Source organism: Sphaerodactylus townsendi, linkage group LG09 (genome assembly GCF_021028975.2).
Source record: "Sphaerodactylus townsendi isolate TG3544 linkage group LG09, MPM_Stown_v2.3, whole genome shotgun sequence".
In the NCBI taxonomy this organism is placed as follows: domain Eukaryota; kingdom Metazoa; phylum Chordata; class Lepidosauria; order Squamata; family Sphaerodactylidae; genus Sphaerodactylus; species Sphaerodactylus townsendi.
This window is the reverse complement of record NC_059433.1, coordinates 86381844-86407429: the sequence shown is the minus strand read 5'-3', so window position 1 is coordinate 86407429 and position 25586 is coordinate 86381844. Positions and strand designations below refer to the sequence as shown.

General features: G+C 43.2%; 1 protein-coding gene across 1 annotated transcript in view; it reads right to left on the bottom strand.

Moving 5' to 3' along the window:
* RGS22 (regulator of G protein signaling 22) overlaps positions 1 to 20981 on the bottom strand; it is an 84993-nt gene extending 64012 nt beyond the window's left edge. Inside the window, exons 1-7 of the mRNA XM_048508194.1 lie at positions 20957 to 20981; positions 15668 to 15696; positions 14837 to 14899; positions 10630 to 10851; positions 5361 to 5446; positions 3824 to 3989; positions 411 to 552 (exon numbers count right to left, since the gene is read on the bottom strand). Of these exons, the coding sequence (XP_048364151.1) occupies positions 411 to 552; positions 3824 to 3989; positions 5361 to 5446; positions 10630 to 10851; positions 14837 to 14899; positions 15668 to 15696; positions 20957 to 20981 (733 nt within the window). The remainder of the gene's footprint in view (positions 1 to 410; positions 553 to 3823; positions 3990 to 5360; positions 5447 to 10629; positions 10852 to 14836; positions 14900 to 15667; positions 15697 to 20956) is intronic.
* Positions 20982 to 25586: the final 4605 nt, after the last annotated feature.

Here is a 25586-nt window from a genome sequence, read left to right as displayed (position 1 = left end):
TCCCAAACACACGTAACTTTTGTATTTTTGAAGGCTTTCACGGATGAATTCAACTTGTTGTGGGTTTTCCGGGCTGTGTGGCCGTGGTCTGGTAGATCTTGTTCCTAACGTTTCGCCTGCATCTGTGTCTGGAATCTTCAGAAGTGTATCACAGAGGGACGTCTGTTATACACTGTGTGTAACCACATGTAACTTTTATTGCAATACATTTCAAGTACTGAACTGAACAGGTAGCCCTTCTAACTGCCCCCACTAGTCACATCTGATTCTCACTATGGACATACAAGGGTACTATGATGCCCGTGTATGTTTCCACTTCTGCTCCCTGGGGCATGAGAGAGAGGAAGGAGAGACAGCAGTAGTTTGGCAGCATATGTTGGTGGACACTGAAGTCATGTTGTTGAGATTACCTAAATATGAGGAAGACCTTGGAGGCTGCAAAGAAAAATGAACGCGGGAAGATGCCACAGGCCGAGTAATGGAATCCGTAGTAATCATGTTCTGACTTTGCTTGGCTAGGGTAAACCAGTCCTTTGTCTGGGTGACGGTGGCCTATTAAAAGAAATATCCAGCCATTTAAGTTTTTTACAGTTGAAGCTTTTGCTCATGTTCTTGTTGAGGTTCTGGATTTGAAGAGGACTTTGCACAATATTGCTTTGGAACAGGGGTCCCCAACATTTTTGAACTTGTATATACATATAAAATTCTGAAACAGCATGGTGGGCAGAGCAACAAAATGGCTGCCAAGGGAGGCGGAGCTTGCCACAAAATGACAGCTTAACTTCAGTAACACAGTGCAATGTCAATTCACTACATTCCTCCTAAGCGATACAAAAATCAATCATCAGTAGTCCACTGCTGCTACTTACAACAGGCAGAACCAATTTGAATCTATGTGCTCAGTATAGAAGCAGTATGCTGCACTGATTTTTTAAAATTATTTGTCTTGTTCAAATTGCTTATTTGCTTTTCAATGGATAATATATTGCTTTCATTGTCTGCAGTCTCAAGCACAGTTCTGGAGAAGCAGAATATAAATCTCCTAAATGAATATTTCACACAGGTATTTCCTGTACCATATAAGAACATGGCTACAGCTGGAACACTGGTTCCCAACTTTTTCTGGCTGCCACCCCCATGGCTCCCAGGCCACACCCTAGTGCCCCCTCCCACACATATGAACACAGACCTCTTCCTTGGTATTAGGTCTATTGCAAACTCAAAACACTTGTATGTATTTCACAAATCCCTGCACTGTCCAACTACTGCCCGAAAGTTTCTCACCGCCCCACTACTGCCCCCCAAATTTTTCACCGCCACTCTTGAGGTTTCCACTGTCCCCAGGGTACCATCCATTTTTGGGAATCCCTAAGTTAGAATGTTGCAGAATACGTATGTTCTTCAGCAACAAAGCAGCAGCCCACATCTCGTCCATCTCTCGACAAAAATGTCTATTCACAAGATGTATACCGTGGCATCACTGAGGTCCAATGTTCCACTTCACTGGCAGCTTCTTTTGGGGACAGAGAAACTCACAACATGACACCTTATCACAAATGTTGGGTTACTAGATGTTACCGGGGGGTAAGACGCAGGGCTGTGGCTTCCTTCAGAAGTCTTGCATTTTCCATTCTGCCCTGTTTAGTCTCTAGGATATACTAATTAAGTCAAATGAATACAGTATCATTTAAATAATTAAACTGAACTCCATCCTGCGGAGTTCAAGCCAATTAACTGCACGAAGGATTTCTACACTGAAGAACTCATGATCTTCTTTGATGGAGCTTCTTTCGGTCTCCTTTGAATGTAATGAGGGTACTGCTGTCTAGAAGGCATTTGCAATAACGTTAACTCCAGAGATACAAATCAAATACAATTACGTTTCTAAATGAACTGAGGCTATTTCTTATCCTTTTCATATGCTCTACATTCCATCGGGAAATTTGCCACTTAGGGGGAAATGACTTGTAAAATGCAGGCATTTCCACTGTAAGAACTTGCTGTATTTGCAATTTGCATAACTAGGTGTGCAGATATGCTACTCACACATAGGGACACTGGTAATGGGGCCCTGACCTGCATGGCCCAGGCTAGCTTAATCTCATCAGATCTCGTAAGCTAAGAAGTGTCATCCCTGATCAGTGTTTGATGGAAGACCACCAAAGAAGTCCAGGATTGCTGCACAGATGTAGGCAATGGCAAAACTCCTTTGTTCCTCTCTTGCCTGGAAAACCTTACGGGGTTGATGTTTGTTGACTGCTATTTGATGGCACCTTCTACCATCATATTGGAAATGATACTGACTTGTTTCCACAACTGTTCAGGAAAGAATATGTACCGAGTATATATGATATAGTAGCATGCCCGTTTAAATGATGCTTATTTCCAGAGCCTCGGTGAACCACCAATAAGCCCTCAGGTTTATCTGCTTCATTTCATACCCAGCCATCATATATAAAGTGTAATGCATGAACTGGGACCCAGTCAGTTTTTCATTCAACACTGTCCAACTCCCTCTTCTTACTACACCTGCTCCATATACTTTTTGTCCACATTGGTCCCATGATCCTTAGCTTAACCTATTTTATGTGGTCCTCCATTTTTCATCAGTGGAAGAACTGGTTGGGTCCAACCCAATGAAATGATTTGAAAGTAGGATGTACTTGACCCTGAAGTTCAAACCCTGCTATCACATCCTTAGGTAGATCCTACACTGAAATTTCCTCCAATTCAGATGTTACACTGTATGTATGATAAGGGGGAGGCAGAAGGGAAGTGCAAACATGCAACTTGATCTTCCTTTCACAGTATGTAAAAAGTTCAATTGAATGGATATTATCTGAAAAGACCCTTCAATAGTCTCTGTGTAATCCCATAATTCCATACCTTGTGAATGTCATGAAAATTCATCCTCTTACCTGTACGGCTGCATCCAGTGATAAACATTTCTAAACCCATGCCTATATTCCAGGTGTAGGCACCATTTGACAGGGAGCCTCTCCTTCCTTTAATAGCTGCTTGACAAGAAAAGGCTCCACAGTTATTTCCCTCCATAATTGATTCCTGGCACTGGGAAAGACGGCTGGGAATTAACCCGGGCCACGGTTGCTGCTCGGGGTGGGGAAGGCGAAACCAGCAGATGCCGCGCAAGCAAGGACGGAAAGGGAAGGAGAGCCATGCCTGGCGAGGGATAGTGTCACCAGAGGAAAGGAGGGGCGAAGCAAGGCTTAAAAGAGCTCGCCCTCCTTTGTCTTGGCCATGTGCTCACCAGCTGACTTGCCCGCCCCACCCTCCCTAATTTTCTTATGTATTAATGCATGCTTTTTTTGTCATAGCCTGATTCACTGGTGGCTTAGCGCATGGGTATTGATCTGGAAGGGCAAGGGGAAGGGAGCTAGGCATTCCCCTTGGGAAAGGCGACAACAGCAAGAGGTGTCCGCCCTGCCAAACAGGGTCAAAGGGGGAACACCTCTTGCCAGGAGGCAGAGCCCCGCAGAAGAGTGAAGCTCGGGCACGGAGCGCCCACCCTGCAGAGCTTCAGCACATTACCCACATGACCAGATCCAGACCCATGCTTAGCCTCACGCTTCTGCTCAATAAAATGGATATGGCCAATTTATTACCCCAACAAATAGAGTGGTATGTATTATTGGGAAAGGGTTTCGCACAGAATAGGTCCACCCTCAGACAGCAAAAGCTACTCCCAAAAATTCAAACTGTTCTGCAACTGTTTCAAAGCACAACAATATGGCAGAAGAAAAGACAGAGATCTCATTCCACATGAATATACTTCTGCACTCTCAAACACCTACGCTTATTTTACCTGACCAAGAGAGACGAAGAATTCTTTCATAATTAAGTCATTTTCTCCTTCTGCAGAGCTTTCAGTTGGTGGTCCGCCTTTTGTGAACCAAGGATAATGTGTTTTGTCTATAAGAAAATTGATGCCAGTTTTGCTCCACTCCACTTGCGATACAAGTTTAGCTAACCTATAGTTGGGTGAAAAAAAAATAAACGGATCTTTATTTTTTAAAAAATTCATGCTAATGTTATTAATGTAGGATACAAAGAAGAACAGAACTCAAATCTGCATTGCAACCAGTATAGGTTTGACCCTAGTATTAACCACTTGATTTGAACCAAAGCAATTAAAATCCTCTTATGCAAAACAAAAAACACCACCTCTTAGAACTAGTGCAGAAGTTACACTACTATATCTCTTAACTAAGGTCTGAGAAGGGAAAACCACTCTCTTAGGCCAAGCTTCCGCGACGTAATTAATGGAAGCCGGGCCGGGTCGGCGCTTCTCCGGACCACCGAGCCGACGACGCTGGGGACCGGCCCTCGCGACGGACGGTCCTGGAAAGAAGCCAGGCAGCCGGGCGCCGCTGAGCGCTGGCGCCTCGCCGAGCCATAGTCCCCGGCTCGCGCATCGCCGAGGTTTGGGGACATGCCCCTGGCTCAAGTGAACGCCTGCTCCAGCGCCACAGGGCGAAGCGTGTCCCCAGGCATTCCTCGGCAACGCTGCGCCGGAGGCCCGGGGATGTAAGTGCCGGGTGGAAGGCTGGAAGCCGCTTTGCCGCTCGCTCGGCAGCAGCTCGGTGGTGGCGCCTCAACAAGAGCGCCTTTCCTGGGCGCTCTGGGGAAACGCCGGCTTCGCGGCGCAAGGGCACCGCAAGGGTGGCGCGGCTGCGATGCAGCTGCGCCCCCTGTGCAAATGGTGGCCTGGAGACGGCGTTTTTGCTGTCTCCAGGCCGCCATTAAATGCCCGTGTGGAAACGGCCCTAGATAAGGTCTGAGAAGGGAAAACCACACACTCTTAGATGAGAGACCATGGGCTCTCTCTTCCTTCTCTTGTACAGTCCCCCAACCCTTGTCCTGTAGAGTTCACTCTTAACAGAGAACTGAAACCGAGGTTTGAATAGATTATTTGGGTTGCACCCAGCCAAACTTTCCCTTCAATCTTGCCCAATTTCTATGCCTGTCTCCCCGCCTTCAGCCTTCCTTCCCTTTACAGCCCTTTTCCTTTTCTTCAAACAACTAAAAATTGCAACCCTGGTTTTAAGAAAGAGACACAGGCATACTGATTGGCTTTGGTAAAATAATGTCTCATGGGAATACTGTGGGAAAGGTTAATTCATTAAACACATGCATACTAATATAGTTCAGCTATGATTAAACATGGAACGTCATGTATAGGCAGTAAATTATTATTGCCTTAAAAATTACAGAGTACAAAAATAACATCAGTTTCATTGTGATTATGTGATTATTTGCAGAAGTCATTTAAATGATGTGAGCGGGGCAAAAAAAGAAGTCTGAAATTAATTTATTTTTAGCATTCACAGTTCTGCAGTTACCTGTATTCAAAGTAACAATCACTTTCCAGAAATGCTGGAAACCGTTCATTTTTAATCCATCGAATGGCCTGCTCTCGATCCAGACACTGTGAAAAGAAAATCTAAAATTGTCTTTGACTTCTATTTACCACATAAGTTAACAAATAAATTTACTTGAAGTATGAAACAGAGGTTTTTAATTTGTGTTTCCAGGAATGATGGGGCTCCTTGGAAGTCATTCAGGGAATCAGTAATGAAAAAGAATCCATTACAGCTTCCCATTACAGCCCCTTCCCATCTCCTATGCAGCAAAAAGAAGCTTTGAAGGTGTTCTAGGTCACACACAGTGCCACATTTTTCTTTTGGCACCTGTTTGTATTGCCTTATACACATGAAGCTGCCCTAAACTGAACCAGACCACTGGCCCATCAAAGTCAGTATTGTATATTCAGACCACCAGATACTCTCCAGAGTCATAGAACCATAGAATCATAGAGTTGGAAGAGACTCCAAAGGCCATAAAGTCCAACCTCCTGTAATGCAGGGACACACAATCAAAGCCCTCTCGACATATGTTCATCCAGCCTCTGTTTATAAACCTCCAAAGGAGGCTCCACCACTCTCCGAGGCAGTGAATTCCACTGTCGAACAGCCCTGCCAGTCAGAAAGTTCTTCCTAATGTTTAGGTGGAATCTCTTACTCTGTGTCCAAGGCTCATTCCGCACATGTAGAATAATGCACTTTCAAACTGTTTTCAGTGCTCTTTGAAGCTGTGCGGAATAGCAAAATCCACTTGCAAACAGTTGTGAAAGTAGTTTGAAAATGCATTATTTTGCGTGTGCGGAAGGGGCCCTAGTCTCTGAGGCAGCTGAAAATAAGCTTGCTTCCTCTTCGACACAGCACCCCTTCAAATATTTAAACATAGCTACCTGTCCCCCCTTAACCTTTGCTTCTCCAGACTAAACATCCCCAGCTCCCTAAGACTCTCCTTGTAGGGCATGGACTCCAGACCTTTTACCGTTTTTGTTGTCCTCCTCTGGACCCCTTCCAGCTTGTCAATATCCTGCTTAAACTGCAGTGGCTAAGTTCTTTCACATTCCCTAATGCCTGGTCTTGTTAACTGGATATAGCAGGGATTGAACCTGGGACCATCTGCATTCTAGGTAGACGAACCACACCCTCTCTCTGTTTTAAAATTATTCACTCTGTATTTCAATAATAGTGGTGTTTTATGCTTTGCTTTATATTACATGTGGAGTTCCTAGCAGTTCTGCCCTATATTATTCCCAATACTTTTTAGAACAAAACATTTTGTACCAAGGGGTGCTTCTTTGGTGGTTGGCTCCATGAGAGGTTTCGTTTCTCTTGTAAGAAAAGAAAGTCTTAATAGTGTCACAACACGCTGCTTTTTTCACAGAGAGGTGTGGGTGTCAAAAATTCTTGCAGATGAAATGAAAGAAGTTCTGGACGATGCTACAAAAATGCTTAATGTTATCAAACAAAGACCAGTTCACACTTTAGAATGTTTTTTAAAAACTGTGGGACAACTTGCACAGAGAATGCACAAGTCTCCTGTTAACACAGAGAAATATGGTGGGTCAGCAGAGGAAGAGTTCTCAACAGGGTGTTGGAGCTAAAGTCAGACTTGCAAGATTATTTTTGAGAAAAACAGATTTCCACTTTTTACTGAGTGCTTTGAAGATGGAGAATGGCTGTAAAAACTAGCATACTCAGCGGACATCTTTCATGAACCAGCTGAACCAACTGAACTTGTCTCTGAAAGGCACTGGAGAAAATGTTTTGTCTTCACATGGCAAGATTCTTGAATTTTAAAGAAAATTGAATGTTTGGATAACTCATGTTATCCACAAAATACAGAAATGTTTTCACTTCTGCTTGGGCTTGTGTTATCAATTCTTAATTAGCAGAGTGGGACAGAAGAGACAAACTCACAGTTGTTGATTACAAAGATAAGTTTACTAACTATTTAGGAAGGGTTACATGGAAAGAAAATAAGAACAGCTTTCTGTTCTAGTACTAACTCGGTTACATGCTTGCACCTTGTAGTCTCACATGGTGCCTATCTTGCAATGTGCTCAAACAAAGAAACAGACTTTATAACTTTCTGTCTACATGACTAATTCCACATAAGCAATGCTGGGGTTAACTGACCAATAGCTTAATCAATAGACTGGCCATAAGGCTATGACCTCAGTAACTAATTAGAATGCACACAGTTAACCCTTTTAAGTGTGACAGACTCTTGCAAAATACCAACAGCTTGAGAGTGGGGAAGGATGCCAGAAAGTGTCAAGCCCAATTGTAATCCACCTACAAGTACTGCAAAACAAAATTGATCAGACTTTCCCTCCCTTTCAACAAAAATATATGAGTAGGTGAGGGATCCTTTCCCTGCATCTTCTGCTCGGCCTGAGAACTGTACTTTGAAGGAAGTCGAAGAACTTTGTGAGCTGCAGTCTGATCATACACTCCAGATGAGATTCACTGATCTGCCCATGGACAAATTCTGGATTTCAATTTTCAATAAGCCTTTATTGGCATACGGAACATACAGTATAAATAGTTCTGGATTTCTATGAAGGAAGAGTATCCTGCCATTCATAGGGAGGCATTGGACATTTTGCTACAGTTTCAACTTCTCAAGTGTGTGAGCAAGGTTTTTGTTGTTCAACAACAAAAGCAAAAGAAAGAAATTTCAGTTAAAGATGATATCGATGTGTGCTTATCTCAGGTTCAGCCCAAAACCAAGTTTTTGTGCAGCAAAAAAACAAACAGAGGCTTCACATTAAAGAGGTAAGTTTCATTCTTTATTTTTTAAATTTAAAAGATGACTGTTAGTGAAAAGAATATAATAATTTTATCGTTTCTGGCCTATATTTGAGCCTAAGAGCGTAGGGGTTCCCCAAGGCCTGAAAAATATTTCAAGGGTTCCTTCAGGGTCAAAAAATTGAGAGCGGCTGGCCTAGGGACGTAATCTCTTCCTTTTTCCTGGAACAATAAGAAATGAATATTGGTCTAATCAGATTAGCTGAGCAGATTGGCATCTCAAGAATGTTTGTCTCATTAAACCTGAATCTAAGGCACTATCTTCACCTTACCCATCCCTGCCTCTGCTCCACCTCACTACCTTGACAGCTGGTGTGACCTCACTTCCTTGTTCTGTGACGCTCCTTTAAAACCAGTGAAGCAGTCCACTCATGCCCTACAGAGCCTGCTAAATTCTCATACAATTTCTTCCTTTTGGAGAGCTCAGTTATCCTTTTGGCTGACCTAGCAATCTTTGGAGCTTTGAAAAGTCCTATAGGTGCATGCCCTGGTTTTGAAGAGGCCTGATGAAAAAAGAAGGTAAAGTGCATTATCTGCTCCAGCTAAAGCACAGCCAATATTCTCCAGAGGCCGGAAGGAGAATTGGAAGGAGCAGGGGAGTTAGCCCTCAAGAAAGCTTCTTTGCCATTTGCTAGCAAAGAGGCATACTGGAGAAGAGGCAGTGGCAATGGAGACAGCTGCAGAGAAAGCCCAACATCCACAAATGGCAAGAAATTGTTCCCACAAGCTGGGGTGCAATCCAAAAAACACCATTACTCAGCAATCTTCATTCTATAACACTGTATGGGAAGCGTTTTTCTTTCTGCCCATTAACGCCTTGCAGAGTACAGGGGGTAAGCTTCATTTTGTGCACCAGAATAAAGGAAAGCTACATTGGCCATGAATTGCACAATACAGAGATGAAACACAGTTCTGATGCAATAGCCTTCTTCATATCATGATAATGGAAAAGACTGAAGAATGCTTCTTTAGTTTGTCAAACATTGGGGCAGATGTGAACAAATATCTGTAATACTTGTTAAATTCAGGTGAATCACATTTCAGATTGCAGGACTGCAGGTGCGCAAGAAGGTCATGTGCTGGGGGCATGCTGTTATGAGGGAAACCAAAGGAAATCACCTCACTCTTGTACCTGCAATGTCTCTTTTGTCCAAAAAAGCACTGATGGAAGAAGATGAAGATAGAGGGTGATATGTTATCACTTAGCCCTTTTCCCTCTCTGCAGCCATCCTAGGCTAAATGACTCTGTATTCATACAGGTCCTACAGCCTCCAGCCAGTGGCGTATCTGCCTAGGGACAAGGGGTACCCTTGGGCGCCACTCTTCTGGTCAGTGGAGGGCGCAAAATCGGCCCCACATGACCAGGAAGTCCTGCTGTCTTGTCGTTTTCCCGTGCCTCAACCCCGTCCAAGGCAGGCACACAAAAAACGACCAGGCAACAGGACTTCCTGCTGCCTCCAAGTGCCCTCAACCCCACCCTGGACTCCCCCCTCCCTTCCTTCCTGCCCTGTCGGCTGTGCTCCCAGCCGGCAGCCTGCAGTCTCTTCTAACCTCCCCTCCGGGCAGGTCAGAAGAGACTGCAGTCCTGGCCTCGGAGACTTTCTTTTATAAGCACTGAGGCCGGGGAGTCCCACCCCTTCCTGCTCCCCAAGCCCCACCCCCTGGCCTCAGTGCTTATAAAAGAAGGTCTCCGAGGCCGGGACTGCAGTCTCTTCTGGCCTGCCCGGAGGGGAGGTCAGAAGAGACTAAAGGCTGCTGGCTGGGAGCCCAACCGGCAGGGAGAGTCTGTGGGAGGGGGGCACCCTAGACCTTGCCCATGTCCATGGTGACATGGGCGGGATCAAAGGCAGTGGGGGTGGACCCTGGGGCATCAGGGGCAGAGCTAGGGTAGTGGGGGCAGAGCCTGGGGGGGCGTCCTGGAGACAATTTGTCTCCAGGCGCCATTTACCCCTGGTATGCTTCTGCCTCCAGCTGTGGAAGTATCAGGAGGGTGCTGAGGGAAAGGCAGAAAAAAATTCCACATCTGTAAGCACTGTTGCACTTGTGCTTCACAGGATCCAGCTTTGGTTAAACTTTTTATTAGGGTTGTTGTTCTGTTAAAGAATTATTGGCCAAATAATGAGTTCTAACCAATTAAATCTGCTTCCATAAACCTATGAATAAAATGACTGTTCTGATTTAAAAATATATATTTTTAGTAGAGAGAATGAAGGATTTATGTCTCCTCTAAGACAGTGTGTGTCTTTAAATATCCTGCCCAATTAATTGGAGTCATCTGTATCCTTCACTAAAAATTTGTAATCAATTAATCAACGAAACTTTGAAATTCTGCTTACTATTAGATTCAGTTCTGGTATTGCTAATGTCCAAAATATTACACCATGAGAATGATACTTAAATACGGGAGAACTACGGCGACAACACTTGCAAAACATACTCTTACCTTTGTTACATAAGTTAGGTCAAAATTTAAGTCTGGAGAGGGAGGGCTCGTATCTTTAGAAGGTGGGGTGGGTGATTTTGGTCTTGTAACATCATAAATGGGATTCCGAGGTTTCTGTTCTCTCAGCATCTTTTTCAGCTGATCTTCTAAATGCTGAGGATCATCACTAACAATTTCAAAAATTCCATAATCAGGATTAAATTTAATTGGCTCTGCAAAGATCTGTCAAAAGGTTTAAAAGAGGAAGATCAGTTACTATTATATGCTTTGTTGTAGCATGTTTAGCTATTTCAGGAATTGGTCCATAAGTCTGAATTTCACTTTCATACTCCAATCAATCTGATGCAACACTTTCTATGGGGAAGGCTAGGTTTGAGCCCAGGAGTACCTTAGAGACCAATTAGATGTTGGGGGTATAAACTTTTGCGAGTCAAAGCTCCTGCCAATAGGAAGTGGTGTCCGTAGTTACGTCTTTTGCATCAGTACCATAAAGCTGTTTTTTCCCCCTAATTTTCCAAAATTGAATGCTTTGTTTTTAAACTTGCCAGATCTTCAGTATAACTCTCAATGCAGGAACTTGGGGAGAGGCCATGGCTCAGTAGTCGAGCATTAGCTTCATAGGCAAATAGACCCAGGTTCAATCTCGGGCATCTCCAATTAAAAGGGTCAAAGAAGAGGTGATGGGAAAGATCTCTACCGGAGACCCTGGAAAGAGGCTGCCAATCTGAATAGACTGTATTGAATTTGAGGGTCTGAGTCAATATAAGGCAGTTTCATGCAGAGGCGTAGCTAGCCCAGAGTGCGCCCGGTGCACACTCTGGCTCCCCACCCCCCCGCGGCACCCCACCCCACCCCACTTACTTTTAGGAAAGGAGCAGGCCGAAGAAGAAGGCCAGAAGCCTGCCTGCGTTGTCTGGTGGGAATTACATTTCTCAGGAGCCCCTGGAAAATGTAGTTCCCACCAGGCCCAGGCAATGCAGGCAGGCTTCCGGCCTGCTCCACTCCTAAAAGTAAGTGGGGTGGTGCACCGTGGGGGGGCGGGCGGGGGGCGCCGTGGGGGAGGGGGGTTTCCACCCCCCACGTGACTAGAAATGGTGCACCCGGTACATCACGCCCCCATGTCCCCTGGTGGCTTCGCCACTGGTTTCATGCATTCATGCCTGCAATTTGCCCTCTAACCTCCAACACTACTTGTACAGATTCACACATGCACACAATACTTATTTCACAGCCTGCCAATTAAATTCCATCAGTTCTGTCTTGTACTTATTCATTAGGCGCTCAGGAGGACTTCGGTTGGGTCACCTGCAGTTCTTCTCTGGGCAGAAGGATTTGCACCCACAGAGAGCAACTTCCTTGCCTCCCACAACTACCAAGATGTCCTGAGAAATGCTGCCCCTGGAAGTCTAGAAGCAGCATTTGAGGGGGAATGTTGGGAATCCGTGGAAACAGGGAGGCAAAAAGTCACACAGCAGGCAGAAATCCATCTGTCAATGAAAGGTTCCAGAAGATCCATGCAATGGTATTCCCATTTGATCGTCACAACAGCCTTGTGAAGTAGGCTTGTCAGAAAGGGAGTGACTTGTCACCCGATGAGCTCCACGTAAAAAATCTCAAAAAAGTGAACAACTAACTGTCTTATTCCTCCCTTTCAACAATAACAGTCTCCATAATTCCTGAAACTCTGTATGTTCACTATTTGTACCATTTGTGCCAGTAAGAATTGCAAAATTGTTTCTGATTCATATCATGCTCCACTAAGATGAGGTACTAGAGTGTAAGATATGCTGACAGAGTAGTCCTTTTAACTTAATAAATGCACGGTTCACATACATTTAATACTGATGTTTTTCTTGACTTTAAAAAACGGCTTCAGCAACATGTACAGATTTAAATGTGTACAGAACGAGGTTCTAATTCCAAATCACTGAACCCTTGCTAGCTTATATGAACATGCAAATGAAGCACGTAAATTCCAAAACCTGGAACTATTTGAACCAACACCAGAATATTTCAGCTCTATAATATTTACACAGAAAACTAACCAAGGATAACATTAATTAATCACTTGTATCTATTTTTAATTCAGCCCCTAGCAATGGAGCCCTAGGAACCATTTTCCAATAGGCATTCCAATTAGCTAAATTGAAAACATCTGGCTCCCTTAATACAGTAAAACAGATGCCAATAACAATGTTTTAAATATAAATTGTATTGTCATTCTGAATGCTTGACCACCAGTCATTTGCTAGGTAAATACAGGAACGGAATGGAAACCAATGACGACTCTAGTGTGATTATTCACGTTAATGGAAGACACACACCGCAGTCCAACTAGCTTCTGTTTGTAGGTCACCCTTCTAAATTGGGCCTCACACATACAAATAGGACATGGTGGGGCAGTAGGGGAAAGGTCACATCCAGTCAGCGTCCCAGAGCACTCACTGCACATGGATTGCTGAACTAATGATTGGAGTCAAAGCGCTAATCCCAGATTTGAGGATCAGGGCAGGGGAATGATTCCAAAAGAGAAATCCTAAACAGAGCTACTCAGGATCGTTACTCAGTTGGGACTTAACCCCAAGAAATGCAAGATTCAAGTCTAGTAACCAACAAGATGTATCTAACAAAGGGAGCTCAGACTCTTGAAAGCTTATGCCCTGCAGATCTTGTTGGTTTTAAAGGGATACTGGACTTAAATCTTGCTCTTCTTCTGCAGAAGAACATGGCGACCCCCTTGAAACAATCCCAAGAAAACATTCTTAGGATTGCTCTCCATGTATCTCTCCTTTTCACCAAAAGGTGACCTGAGTAGCCAAAGTCAAAAGCATAGCTCATGAGGGGAAACAAGAGAAATCTCTGCTGGCAGCAATGTAAACGCCCATGGCTGCACATGAGAATCCTTTTGAGGGAGGCATTCTGGGAACAAAAACAGTCCAGGAAATGGCAGATGAATTCTCAAATCTCCCGTCATCTTTACATTGAAAAAGGTAAGAATGCATCCTGGATAACATATTTTATTCATCTAGCAGGGATCAAAAAGGTATCTTGCAGCACTTTAAAGATAACCCAGTATATACTGGCATAAAGTTTTGTAGGTAGCAGTCTACTTCTGCAAGCTGATTCTCTTTCACGGGCTGCAAAAAAACTGATATATAAAGTGTGTGTGTGGTGAAGCTCACCGGAAGACCTGAGGCCAGTTTCTACCCTTCTGCTTAATCTACCTCGCACAACTGTCCCGAGAGAAAAAAGGAGGGATGGGAACCAGGTAAACCAATATGAATGACTTGGAGGAAGGGGTAGAACAAAGATGAGTTTGTTCAACTCAACAAAGATGAGTTCAAAGCTAAAGAGTGGCTCAAACGAAAACCCTTGTTTTGTGGGGCAAGTAGATATGCAGGACAGTAACATAATGTCAAACATCTGGTATTACTAAACATCACTAGGGAGAAGAAAAGGAGGAGATGCAGGACTGCTGTTTTTGGCGGCATCCCGGAGGCTTCCATAACGTCTTGTTCCAACCTCAGTGTACACTAGCTGAATTATGTTTTATAAATCAAAAGAGAAACAATTCTTCATCCCCGTTTCCTGAAGTTGGTAAAACCGAGTCACATTCTACTCTTTAACCTCTTGCCTACATACTGATGTGTACACCTGGGTCCTGTTTCTAGGCAACAGCAGCTCAAGCACAAACAAAAAATTAAAAGCCAAAATTGTAATAGTGTTTATAACAGGGGTGTCACATTCTTACTGAATAATTTGTGCGAGCAACGGCAGAGACAAACTGGAAATAGAAAATGTTCGCATTGCTGTAGTAGTGTTGAGGACAGAAAATTCTCCTGAGAAAATCAAATTATGATGAGATCAGGATTTCTCAGCAGACACTTCATTTTGGTGCTTTGGCATGGAGTGCTGCATTATACTCTCAGCCTAAAAATCCTCTGGGGTTTTCTGTATGAGATAATTTATCTCACATAGTCAACACTGGATTTTGTTTTCTGTGAGTGCCAAGGGCAAATACCTCAGATGTGTGGCTTCGCATCCACAGCAATGTGGAGGAAAGCTGGAATGGGTGCACAAAATGATCTATTCTACTTTTTAAGGACATCGCTGCCACAATCTTAACCTGTACAATCTTGCAAATCAATTTTATTTTCTTAAAATTCAGAATAAGCACTTGAAGAAGAGTTTGGATGAAAATACTTACTGGAAGGCTCAAGAATTCATTAAAGAAGTCTACAAGGATGTCATCAGTTGCTAGATACTCCTCCTGGAGGTCAGAAAACACAAATCCCTGTCATGTGGTTGAACAAGAATACCACTTTTTCATAATAAGGGTGACCAATTTGTGGCACCCCCTTTTTTTGTAAATCATCAACTGTACCCTGAACCTCCCCATAATATAACTGTACCCTGAACCTCCCCACAATATAACCTCCCCACAACTGTACCCTCCCCTCCCAAACATGACCCACAAAACATGGTTCAAAAAATGGCACCATTTGCAGCTCTCCCTGTTCTGGTAACTAGATGCCACCATACTGTGAAATAAAGAGTTTGCCTAAAAATGGACATGACAGACTTCTCGCTCAGCCTATTCAGATAAATGATAAAACTAGCTAAAAATAGGGAGCAGATAAAAGGTAGGTCAGTTGGTGGGTGGGAAGAAAACAAGGAAGCAGGAAAAGGTGATGATATGGACACTGTTTTCTGCTAGTGGAGCAAAGGGTAAAGTATTATGACATTTGTCCTTTCTTGGTCCCTTGTAAGACTACACCTTGTACAGAGACAAAGTGTGTTCTTATATTTAAATTACACACAGCTACAAACAGTCCCTATCACTTTCTGTGTCTGTCTAATTCATATCCTTGTTGTGAAAGGAGCCTTTATTTTTTTTAAAGTAGAAAATGAAAAAATAGATTAAAAATGAAGAACAAATTAAATAGACACACAACTGTCAATCATACTTTTTACTGAAGAAGGTTTTCAATTTTTGCCCCCTCCTTTTGAAGACAGTAAAAAAAAACAGGTTACTTACAAACTCATTTGCTCTGATACAGGGAGGCACTGAAACAGACAAAAAATAAAACCATGAAAAATTATTCAGCTTAATCATTTCCTATTTATCATGTATTTCATCAGCAATATTATATATATCAAAGTAATGTATAACAATAAAAATATAAAAATGTTGATCACAAAGATCATCAGTTAGAACATAAGAACATAAGAACTAGCCTGCTGGATCAGACCAGAGTCTATCTAGTCCAGCATTCTGCTACTCGCAGTGGCCCACCAGGTGCCTTTGGGAGCTCACATGCAGGATGTGAAAGCAATGGCCTTCTGCTGCTGCTGCTCCTGAGCACCTGGTCTGCTAAGGCATTTGCAATCTGAGATCAAGGAGGATCAAGATTGGTAGCCATAGATTGACTTCTCCTCCATAAATCTGTCCAAACCCTTTTTAAAGCTATCCAGGTTAGTGGCCATCACCACCTCCTGTGGCAGCATATTCCAAACACCAATCACACGTTGCGTGAAGAAGTGTTTCCTTTTATTAGTCCTAATTCTTCCCCCCAGCATTTTCAATTAATGCCCCCTGGTTCTAGTATTGTGAGAAAGAGAGAAAAATTTCTCTCTGTCAACATTTTCTACCCCATGCATAATTTTATAGACTTCAATCATATCCCCCCTCAGCCGCCTCCTCTCCAAACTAAAGAGTCCCAAACGCTGCAGCCTCTCCTCATAAGGAAGGTGCTCCAATCCTTCAATCATCCTCATTGCCCTTCTCTGTACTTTTTCTATCTCTTCGATATCCTTTTTGAGATGTGGCGACCAGAACTGAACACAGTACTCCAAGTGCGGTCGCACCACTGCTTTATATAAGGGCATGACAATCCTTGCAGTTTTATTATCAACTCCTTTCCTAATTATCCCCAGCATAGAGTTTGCCTTTTTCACAGCTGCCATGCATTGAGTTGACATTCCCATGGAACTATCAACTAAGACGCCCAAATCCCTTTCCTGGTCTGTGACTGATAGCACTGACCCTTGTAGCGTGTATGTGAAGTTTGGATTTTTTGCCCCTATGTGCATCACTTTACATTTTGCTACATTGAACTGCATTTGCCATTTCTTAGCCCACTCACCTAATTTATCAAGGTCCGCCTGGAGCTCTTCGCAATCCTTTGTGGTTCTCACCACCCTACATAATTTGGTATCATCTGCAAACTTGGCCACCACACTACCCACCCCTACTTCCAGGTCATTTATGAATAAGTTAAAGAGCACTGGTCCCAATACGGATCCTTGGGGGACACCACTCCCGACATCTCTCCATTGTGAGAACTTTCCATTCCTGTTCCTCAACCAGTTTTTAATCCATAGGAGGACTTCCCCTCTTATTCCTTCATTGCTTCCCCCTCTTATTCCTTCATTGCTGAGTTTTCTCAACAGTCTCTGGTGAGGAACTTTGTCAAAAGCCTTTTGGAAATCCAAGTATACAATGTCCACTGGTTCCCCCTTATCCACATGTCTGTTTACACCCTCAAAGAACTCTAGTAAGTTTGTAAGACAGGATTTGCCTCTACAAAAGCCATGCTGACTCTTTCTCAGCAGGTCTTGCTTTTCTACATGTTTAATAATTTTATCTTTAATGATAGATTCTACTAATTTACCAGGAACAGATGTCAAACTGACTGGCCTGTAATTTCCTGGGTCCCCCCCTAGACCCTTTCTTAAAGATTGGTGTGACATTGGCCATCTTCCAGTCTTCAGGGATGGAGCCTGATTTCAGGGATAAGTTGCATATTAATGTGAGAACGTCAGCAATTTCATGCTTGAGCTCTTTAAGAACTCTTGGATGAATGCAATCTGGGCCAGGGGATTTGGTAGCATTTAGTTTATCAATGGCTGCCAGAACTTCTTCCTTGTCTACCACTATCTTCGCTAGTTCCTTGGATTCACCTCCTAAGAAGCTTGGTTCAGGTGCAGGAATTTTCCTCACCTCCTCTTGGGTGAAGACAGATCCAAAGAATTCATTCAGCTTCTCTGCAATCTCCCTGTCATCTTTTAGCAAACCTTTTGTTCCTTCACCATCTAACGGGCCTACCGCTTCCCTAGCTGGCTTCCTGCTTTTGATGTACTTGAAGAACTGTTTGTTGCTAGTCTTGATGTTTTTATCTTGAGATGAATCATCATTCTTAAGAATAAGCATTCAAAAAACAAGAGCCTGTTCACAGAACACAAAACAATAAAAATATATATGTGCCAAAGAGTGACTGTTTTACTGGTTTGCTAAATGACAGTAAACAAAGCAGAACTCTATTGAGAGGACATCTCAAGATAAAAGCGTCACTGCTAAAGCCTTTTTGCTTCCTGTCAGTTTCAGTCCATGATTTATTAGGGCCAAACATAATTTGTTTATGTGTCTTGTTTACATGTTTTGTTTAACTGGATTATTACAGATGATATTAAAATTCTGTTTTAATGGATTTGATGGTTTGCCATCTATGTTAAATAAACGACTAAAACAGCACTTGATTGGATCTTCTGACATATATTTCAGTCTTAAAATGTAGCCACGTGGGAGTGATTTGGATCCAGGCCGCATCGTATGAGTGCATGTTGAAGAAAGGGATTTGGATCAGGGCTGCAGCACATGTGTTCATCTAGACCTTTCTTCCAGAGCTACTTCCCACCCACCAAAATCACAGCCTAGGGAGAGGCCATGGCTCAGAGGAAGAGCATCTGCTTTGCATGTATCAAGTCCCAGGTTCAATCCTGGATATCTCTAGTTAAAAGGCTCAGATATATAGTGTAATTTAATTGGATTTGTTTTACGCTGCTATAGGAATTTACGGGTTTTTAATGTTATTTATGTCTACTGTTGTTTTATTGCCGAGATGGCCTTGTACACCGCTCAGAGCCAGTGGTGAGATCCAAAAATTTTATTAACAGGTTCCCTCACCAGCCCCCCCCTCAGCAAAGGGGGCAGAGGCGTACCTGAGCCCTGGGCAAAACCTGAGTTGGATGCCCCCCCCCGGGCAGCCACGACCCCCCCCCCAAATTGTTTTGCACCGGGTCATTTCTAAATCATCATCACATTATAGAAAATGCCCCAACTCACAAATCTGAACACAGCAATGGTGAAACACACAGGTTCTTTGATAGAGACTGGTGAGATCAAAGGTACGAAAGGCTGAGAATCAATGAACTGCAGGACCTGAAAGGGATTAACCCAGTTCAGGGAGTTACATTATTAATCGCAATTGCTATATGGAACCTTCACGTTCAAAGGCAGTATGCCTCTCGGGGAGGCGAGGACATGGAGATGGAAAAGCGGACCCAATTAGTAACCCCCTCTCGACACAAATAGTTAGTAACCCACTGTGAGAACCTGCTGGATCCCACCTCTGCTCAGAGCCCTTCAGGGGTTGAGACGTCTATCAAGTTTAATAAATTATTATTATTATATTGCTTGTATTCATATAATGCAAAAATCAAAAAGGCTCAAATATATTTACAATTAAATAGTGTTTTGTCACTTCACCCAAAGTACCTTTTAGTCTCTCGCACTATTTGCACACACGCGCAAACATTGTCAATGAGGCACAGAAAGGACAATAGAACAAATCTAAACTAAATGTATTTTCTCATCAGTGTGGGTTTTCTGTTCAAATTAAAGGCGAAGAAATTTCAAAAACCACTATAAGCATTCCTGGTGGAAATGACCTAACAATGAAAGGTTTCTTTCTCCTGCTTTTGTATCTTGTGCTATCATCAAGGGGAAGTTCACAAGCATTTATTTCAGCTCAGAAAGCCATTCTCTGTATCACTTATGAACACATGAAACACTTTTCGCTAGTCAAACCAGTGGCATGTTAATGATGACTGATGAGGCCTGGTTCATACACACAAGACACTAAGGTGGCAGAGGGAGAGGTCGGGGGGCGGGGGGGGGATGAACTGTACCAAATCAGGTTTCATATGATCAGTTATATGATTTTGAGTAGTCCTTTAACACAGAAAAAATTATTAAAGTATTGGGCTAGTTGTGGAACACCAGCATTCAAATCCGCATCAGATCAAGTTTCTAAGTAGCTTTTAGTTGATCACTATCTCTCAACCTAGCCTACCTAAATAAGGTTATTGTGAGAACAAAATGGAGGAAGACAACATTCAAATGCCACCATTTGCTCCTTGGAGGAGGGTTGAATAAAAGCATGCTAAATGAGTCAATGGCACTACAGTCTGATCCACAGAAGGAAAAAAGTATGGTTGAATATTTCTCCACCACAGAAAAAAGCATGCCGGACCTTCTTTGTTGTCGAATGCTCCTCCTGAGTCCTAGTGCCTACCTATTTGAAAGTAAAATACATTTTGGAAAGTAAAAAATACATTTGAAAGTAAAAATACATTTTGGAATAAATGCTCTTGTATCAAAGTACCATGTTCAATAATGCACAAAATAATGGTTCTGACAAAGGTAGCGCATAAAAATGAACGATAGTTTTCATATTCATTCAGGACTATATTCTAATGGAAAAAAATACAATTTTCTCTATTGCTGCACCTCGAATGACCATACTATCATCTTTATTTTACTTTTTATTTATTTATCATTCAATTTATAAGCTGCCTCATCCCCGAAGGGCTCTTTCTGTGGAACAGAACCTAGGATACCTAGGATAAACGTTCCACCTACTTTCTTTGCTTGCAAGGATTTTTTAGCATCAAAATTTTTTAAACCCAGGTGTATCAAAGAGACCCTTCCACTTGGGAGTCTGAAGTGGTATGCCATTACACCTACTTCGTCGTTCTCCAGAAAATGTAAACCAAGCCTCAGTGGCCAGCTAGGATTCTTACAAGCTAGAGAAGTCAGGGACAGCTCTAGGCGAAGAGCCAGCAAGTTGCAACTGTGGCTAAGAAGATATGGAGGTCTGGTCCACCTTGGGGTCCATATAATACAAGAAAGTGTGAGACCAAGTGGCGTTTGGCTTATTTGGTGCAGGGCACATGGTCTATCACTGAGCAGCACCAACACAACTCTATGACCCTTTGTGCACATGCAGAATAACGCACTTTCAATCCACTTTCACAATTGTTTGCAAGTGGATTTTGCTATTCCGCATAGTTGCAAAGTGCATTGAAAGTGCACTATTCTGGATGTGCGGAAGGGGCCTTAGTTAGGATGGCGGGATTTTGCTGGGCGATTTTTGAGCAAGGCAACATCCTTTCCTCTCTCTGCCCTTGGGATTCCCCCCAGGACGACCGAGGGAGGGCCAAGGGCATGCGATCCTCTTCAGTTCTCCGCCGTCTCGGTACATACCGGTGGTCAGCCTCTTCTCTTGCATGGTGAGGATGCACGCTCTGCTTCTGGGGAATCTGTACTTGCCCAATTGTGATGTGTCGCGAGTAGCAATAACACACACTTCGCCCCCAAACACTGAGTTAAAGACGCATTTTCCTCAGCGCAGCCCAAAGCAGCTTCCTCCGTTGGGAGCCGGGTGGAGAGGTTGCAGAGGGGGAGGGGAACCCCAAAGCCTGGGGCTTTGAGAACTGCTGCAAACTTGGCGCGGGTCAGTTTCGTGCGGTCTCACAGCAAAGCTGGGTTGCTATGGAGCTGCTGCAGACGATGCACGAGAACAAGCTTCCCTGACTCCAGGAATGACCATTTGTCTTCTTCTTGACTACTGAGGAGGTTCCCTCGGCTTGGCTTACAAATTCTGGGCACGCAAAAGCCTTCCCCCCAAAACAGTGAGTTAACTGGGGAAGAATCCTCTTGAGAAACGTTATCGCAGCCGACAAGCTTGTTAGTTGGCAAGTCTTCGTGACTTTTCCAGCCTCTAGGGGGCGCGAGATCTTTCTCTTCCCTTGCCAGAATCGGCGGCGCCCTCTGCAGCCCCGGGTTTCTATTGCGGAATCGTCGAAACGTTTTTGCAAGCTTCTCTGCAAAGAAGGCAGCTTTGGTGACGCGAGTTCCCGCTGGGGCTTTGCTCACACTTGTTGCAGTTATCCCCTCGTGCATGCAGGCTGCCTTGATGTCTGCTGAGGAGGTGACACGGTTGTTGTTTATTCAGTACATGCAGGCCCAATTGTGATGTGTCCCAAGTAGCAATAACACATAATGCTGCTGTGGTGACGGATATATTGGGGAAAGGTTTGTCCCATTCTCACCCCTGTATAGGCGAACAGCTTTTTGACAGTGTTAATCTGGTTTTAAAAATGGCTGTCGATCTTGGCAGGGAAATGGGCTTCAAGTTCTAGAGTTGCTGCTACTGTTTGTAAACAAGATCAGGACTAATCAGTAAGGTAAAAGTTTTCTTCTGTTCTGAGATCAAAACTAGCCAGTGGTCATTACTCCAATCAGATCCACTGATCCAGAGTAAATGGGAGTGAGTTGGTGTGCCCCGGAGAGTTCTATCTCTACTATTGTACAAGGATCAGATAATCTGTGAGTTCTTCTGCTTAATTTATGCTATGAAAATTTAAGAAAACAGATATGTTAGTCTGTAGTAAAAGAGCTAGATTAAAGTACACTCACACAATATTGGTGTATAACCTGAGAGTCAGATACAAGTAGGAATGTAATCTCAGGGGTCTCAATTCTTGTATCTGATTAAAGCATCTTTGATTCACAAAGTTTATATCATTAAAATCTTGTTGGCCCCTACTGAGCTACTACACTAGAATTTAGCTATTTTAAATTGCCATAAACACTGTTTGACTATTTTTTTTAATGGAGGCTATCTGGCATCCTGTTTTTGCAAGGAAAAGGTCCCACTCAAAATCTCGCCAACATTTTCTCCAGCTCTATGGGTGAGATTCACAGAAACTGATCCAAATACTTAAACCTCCAAATGTCTTGGTCTCTGGCTCTATTTAAATCAGTCAGAAGATTAAAAATCAAGCCAAGTAGAAACTATTCTTTTAGTCTGCAAATGTATTAACAATACACATATCCTGTCCCCCCCCCCCCTTCTAAAGAGTTCAACGGCTTACTTTGAAAGAAAATCACAGTATGGTCAAGCCAAGTACAACATAGTCTCTGGGCAATCATGTTGAGTTACCCATTAACCACTTCTACTTGTTGTCCTAGTAGCAGCAGCAGCATTTTCCTGGTTCCAAATATTTCTGAAATCCCGTCCATGAGCATCCATGGGTAGATCTAATCTTGATTATTCCATCATCACAAGGAAGATGCCGACAATAGCATATCTAGGGGAGGCCAGAGGGGGCAAACAACCCAGGTGCCATTCGCCTGGGTCACATGGGGGGGGGGCGCATTTTGGCCACCCTCTCCCTCTCTTTCCCTCGCGCTCAGGCCCTGTATCATACAAAGCAAGGATTTGTCCCCTTCAAACAAATGTATTGACATCTCCAAACGCTGGAGAAATTCTTTCTAATTCGTGTTGAATATTCAAGCCCAACTTATACTGCAGCACCTGCAATAGGTGAGTTGGTTGGGATAGCTCTGAAGATCACTGAAATAAACCCAAACTTCTCGGGGCCTTCGGTTGCTACTGTTAGTCAAATGAAACATGTCCTCAACATTAAATGGGCTTTTGCTGTAGCCGGTAGGCAAGGCTGGCGAATGATCACTTTATGCTCCGCAAGTATACTGCATAGCCTGCAAGCAGAACATAAAAATTACAAAATAGATTCCAGAGTTGTTTCTGAAGATGAATCCTTAGTGTCCTCTAGTGGTGAAATGCAGAATGCCTCAATGAACAATGCGAACAGTAAAGCTACGAAATGTCAAACACCCTGGGAACAGAAGATGTTTGTACCTCTGCTCCAGACCCTCCTACATGCCTCTCAGCACAGAGTTTCCCTGAAGATCCAAATACAACAATGAAAGAATGCCCTCAGTTTCTCACCAGATCATCTGGCAGCAGCTTAAAGTACTCAGAGGGAAAGCGTGGGCGTTGGAGTTGTCTGGTTTATATCACTTTGGTCTATATGTCATAGACTCTCCTGTAATTAATTTCATTCTAGCCATGGAAAAGCACAAGCAGTTGGAACCAAGACATTTCTATGCTGTGATAGAGGATTTTTGGAGAGGATTTTTTCTCTCTGGCATGTTCCCTGTGCCTCCCAAACCCTGGCATTTGCTATTAATTTTTTTTCATTGTGTATTTTCATTTTCATTCATTCATTTAGCCTTTATTTGGCATAAACAGTATAAAATCACATCTAAATAGCATCAAAATACAAGCTTGCAACATATAACAAATGAAGTTGATTCATACATACTGTTGCTTATGGGATATTTCCAGCAGAAAATTCGCAGCCATTTTATAGAATGTAGCATCAGAATTATTTAATAAGAACAATAGTCTGCTTAGTTCATCCAGCTCGCTAGGTATCATAGAAAGCAACCTAGAGTATTTGACTCTAATACTTGGCGATTTAGGACAACGGAATAATTGCTGAATTAATGTTTCTAATTGATTTGCATCACATGAACACACCCTTTTGCACATTTCTAGATTGTTATATCTACTTCATAGTATGGCAGAAGGGAAAACATTGAAGCGAGCGAGTGAAAAAACTCTTCTCTGGTCTGGATTGGTCAGATGATACAGATAGGAGGCCATTCTGTTATGTTGTAAAGGGATTGATAGATGTAAAGGTGAACAAGTTTTCCTCGCTGCCAGAGTTAAATAGTTCCATTCTCTCACCAACAATTTTTGTTTTAATAATTTATACGATTCTGAACAAGTTAAAGGTAGAAGGGAGTCAGGGGGTATACCAATTGATTCGATCTTCCTCTCTATCAGTGAGAACCATGAATTACTCTGGGTATCTGATAGTATTAGGTGAACCAGAGAGTGCTTATTATGTGTATAATGCAAGTGCAGCCAAAATTTAAAGGCCCTCAACCAAGCCCTGTAGACCAATGAATCTTGGCCCAGTTCTAAGCAGAGAGCCGCATAACATACGCAATTTGGAAGGCCCATGATTTTACAAAAAAATTTTGATTGAACCATATTCAAAGAGTCATCCACTGCATTCAACCAAATGGGAACACCATATAGTAACTGAGCTTCTATTTTTGAATTGAAAACTTTGACTGCTTCTGGAACAAGGGCATGGGCCTTTCCATTGTGTATTTTAACATACCTAGTATTACTGGTAAGCCTTCTTTTGTATGCATCTTGTAAGCACTGAAGTTGACTTCATGCATAATGCATACTGTAATCCAAATTAAAATCTATGTGAAGGGTGTCAAACATTCGGCTCCTTGAGGGGGCTTATCAGGCCCGTAAGCCAGGTGAAGCAACCCTGGAGTGAGGGGTGGGGTTGTCTTAGCTGGCTCATGGGCCTGATAAGCCCTTCAAGGCAGCCACCTCACCCCGCTGTGGGCTCACCAGCCCAGGTACCACATCAGTGCCATTGTGGGGGCAACTGAGGCAACCACCCCGCTCTCTGGGCCCGACCCAACCAAGTCACATTTATGTCATATCTGGCTCTTTTAACAAATCAGTTTGATACTTCTGATCAATGTCGTTTCAGATTTTGTGTTTGCATGAGACACAGGGATATGTTCAACTCCCATGTCAACTTTCTCTGGGAATCAGAAGCAGGCAAACTATCATCTGTAAGGGTTTTCCAGGCTGCGTGGCCGTGGTCTGGTGGATCTTGTTTCTAATGTTTTGCCTGCATCTGTGCCTGGCATCTTTAGAGGTGTATCACAGAGGTGTTCCCCCCACCCCCACCCCCCTTGTAACATCTTCACTCAGGTGACCAAGACCTTTTGAAGGTACCACCCTGCAAAGGGTAAGATTTGCAATGGCCCATAAAGGACATCAGAAAGGCCTTGAGGCTTCTAATTTCACAGAAGCGTTCAGGAAGGAATTTGAATAATGGGATTATAGAATGGAACAGCACAGGAGATCACTTTATAAGGGATACATTTGTAGTCTACTGCCATGTTTTTGTATGTAACCTTTTAC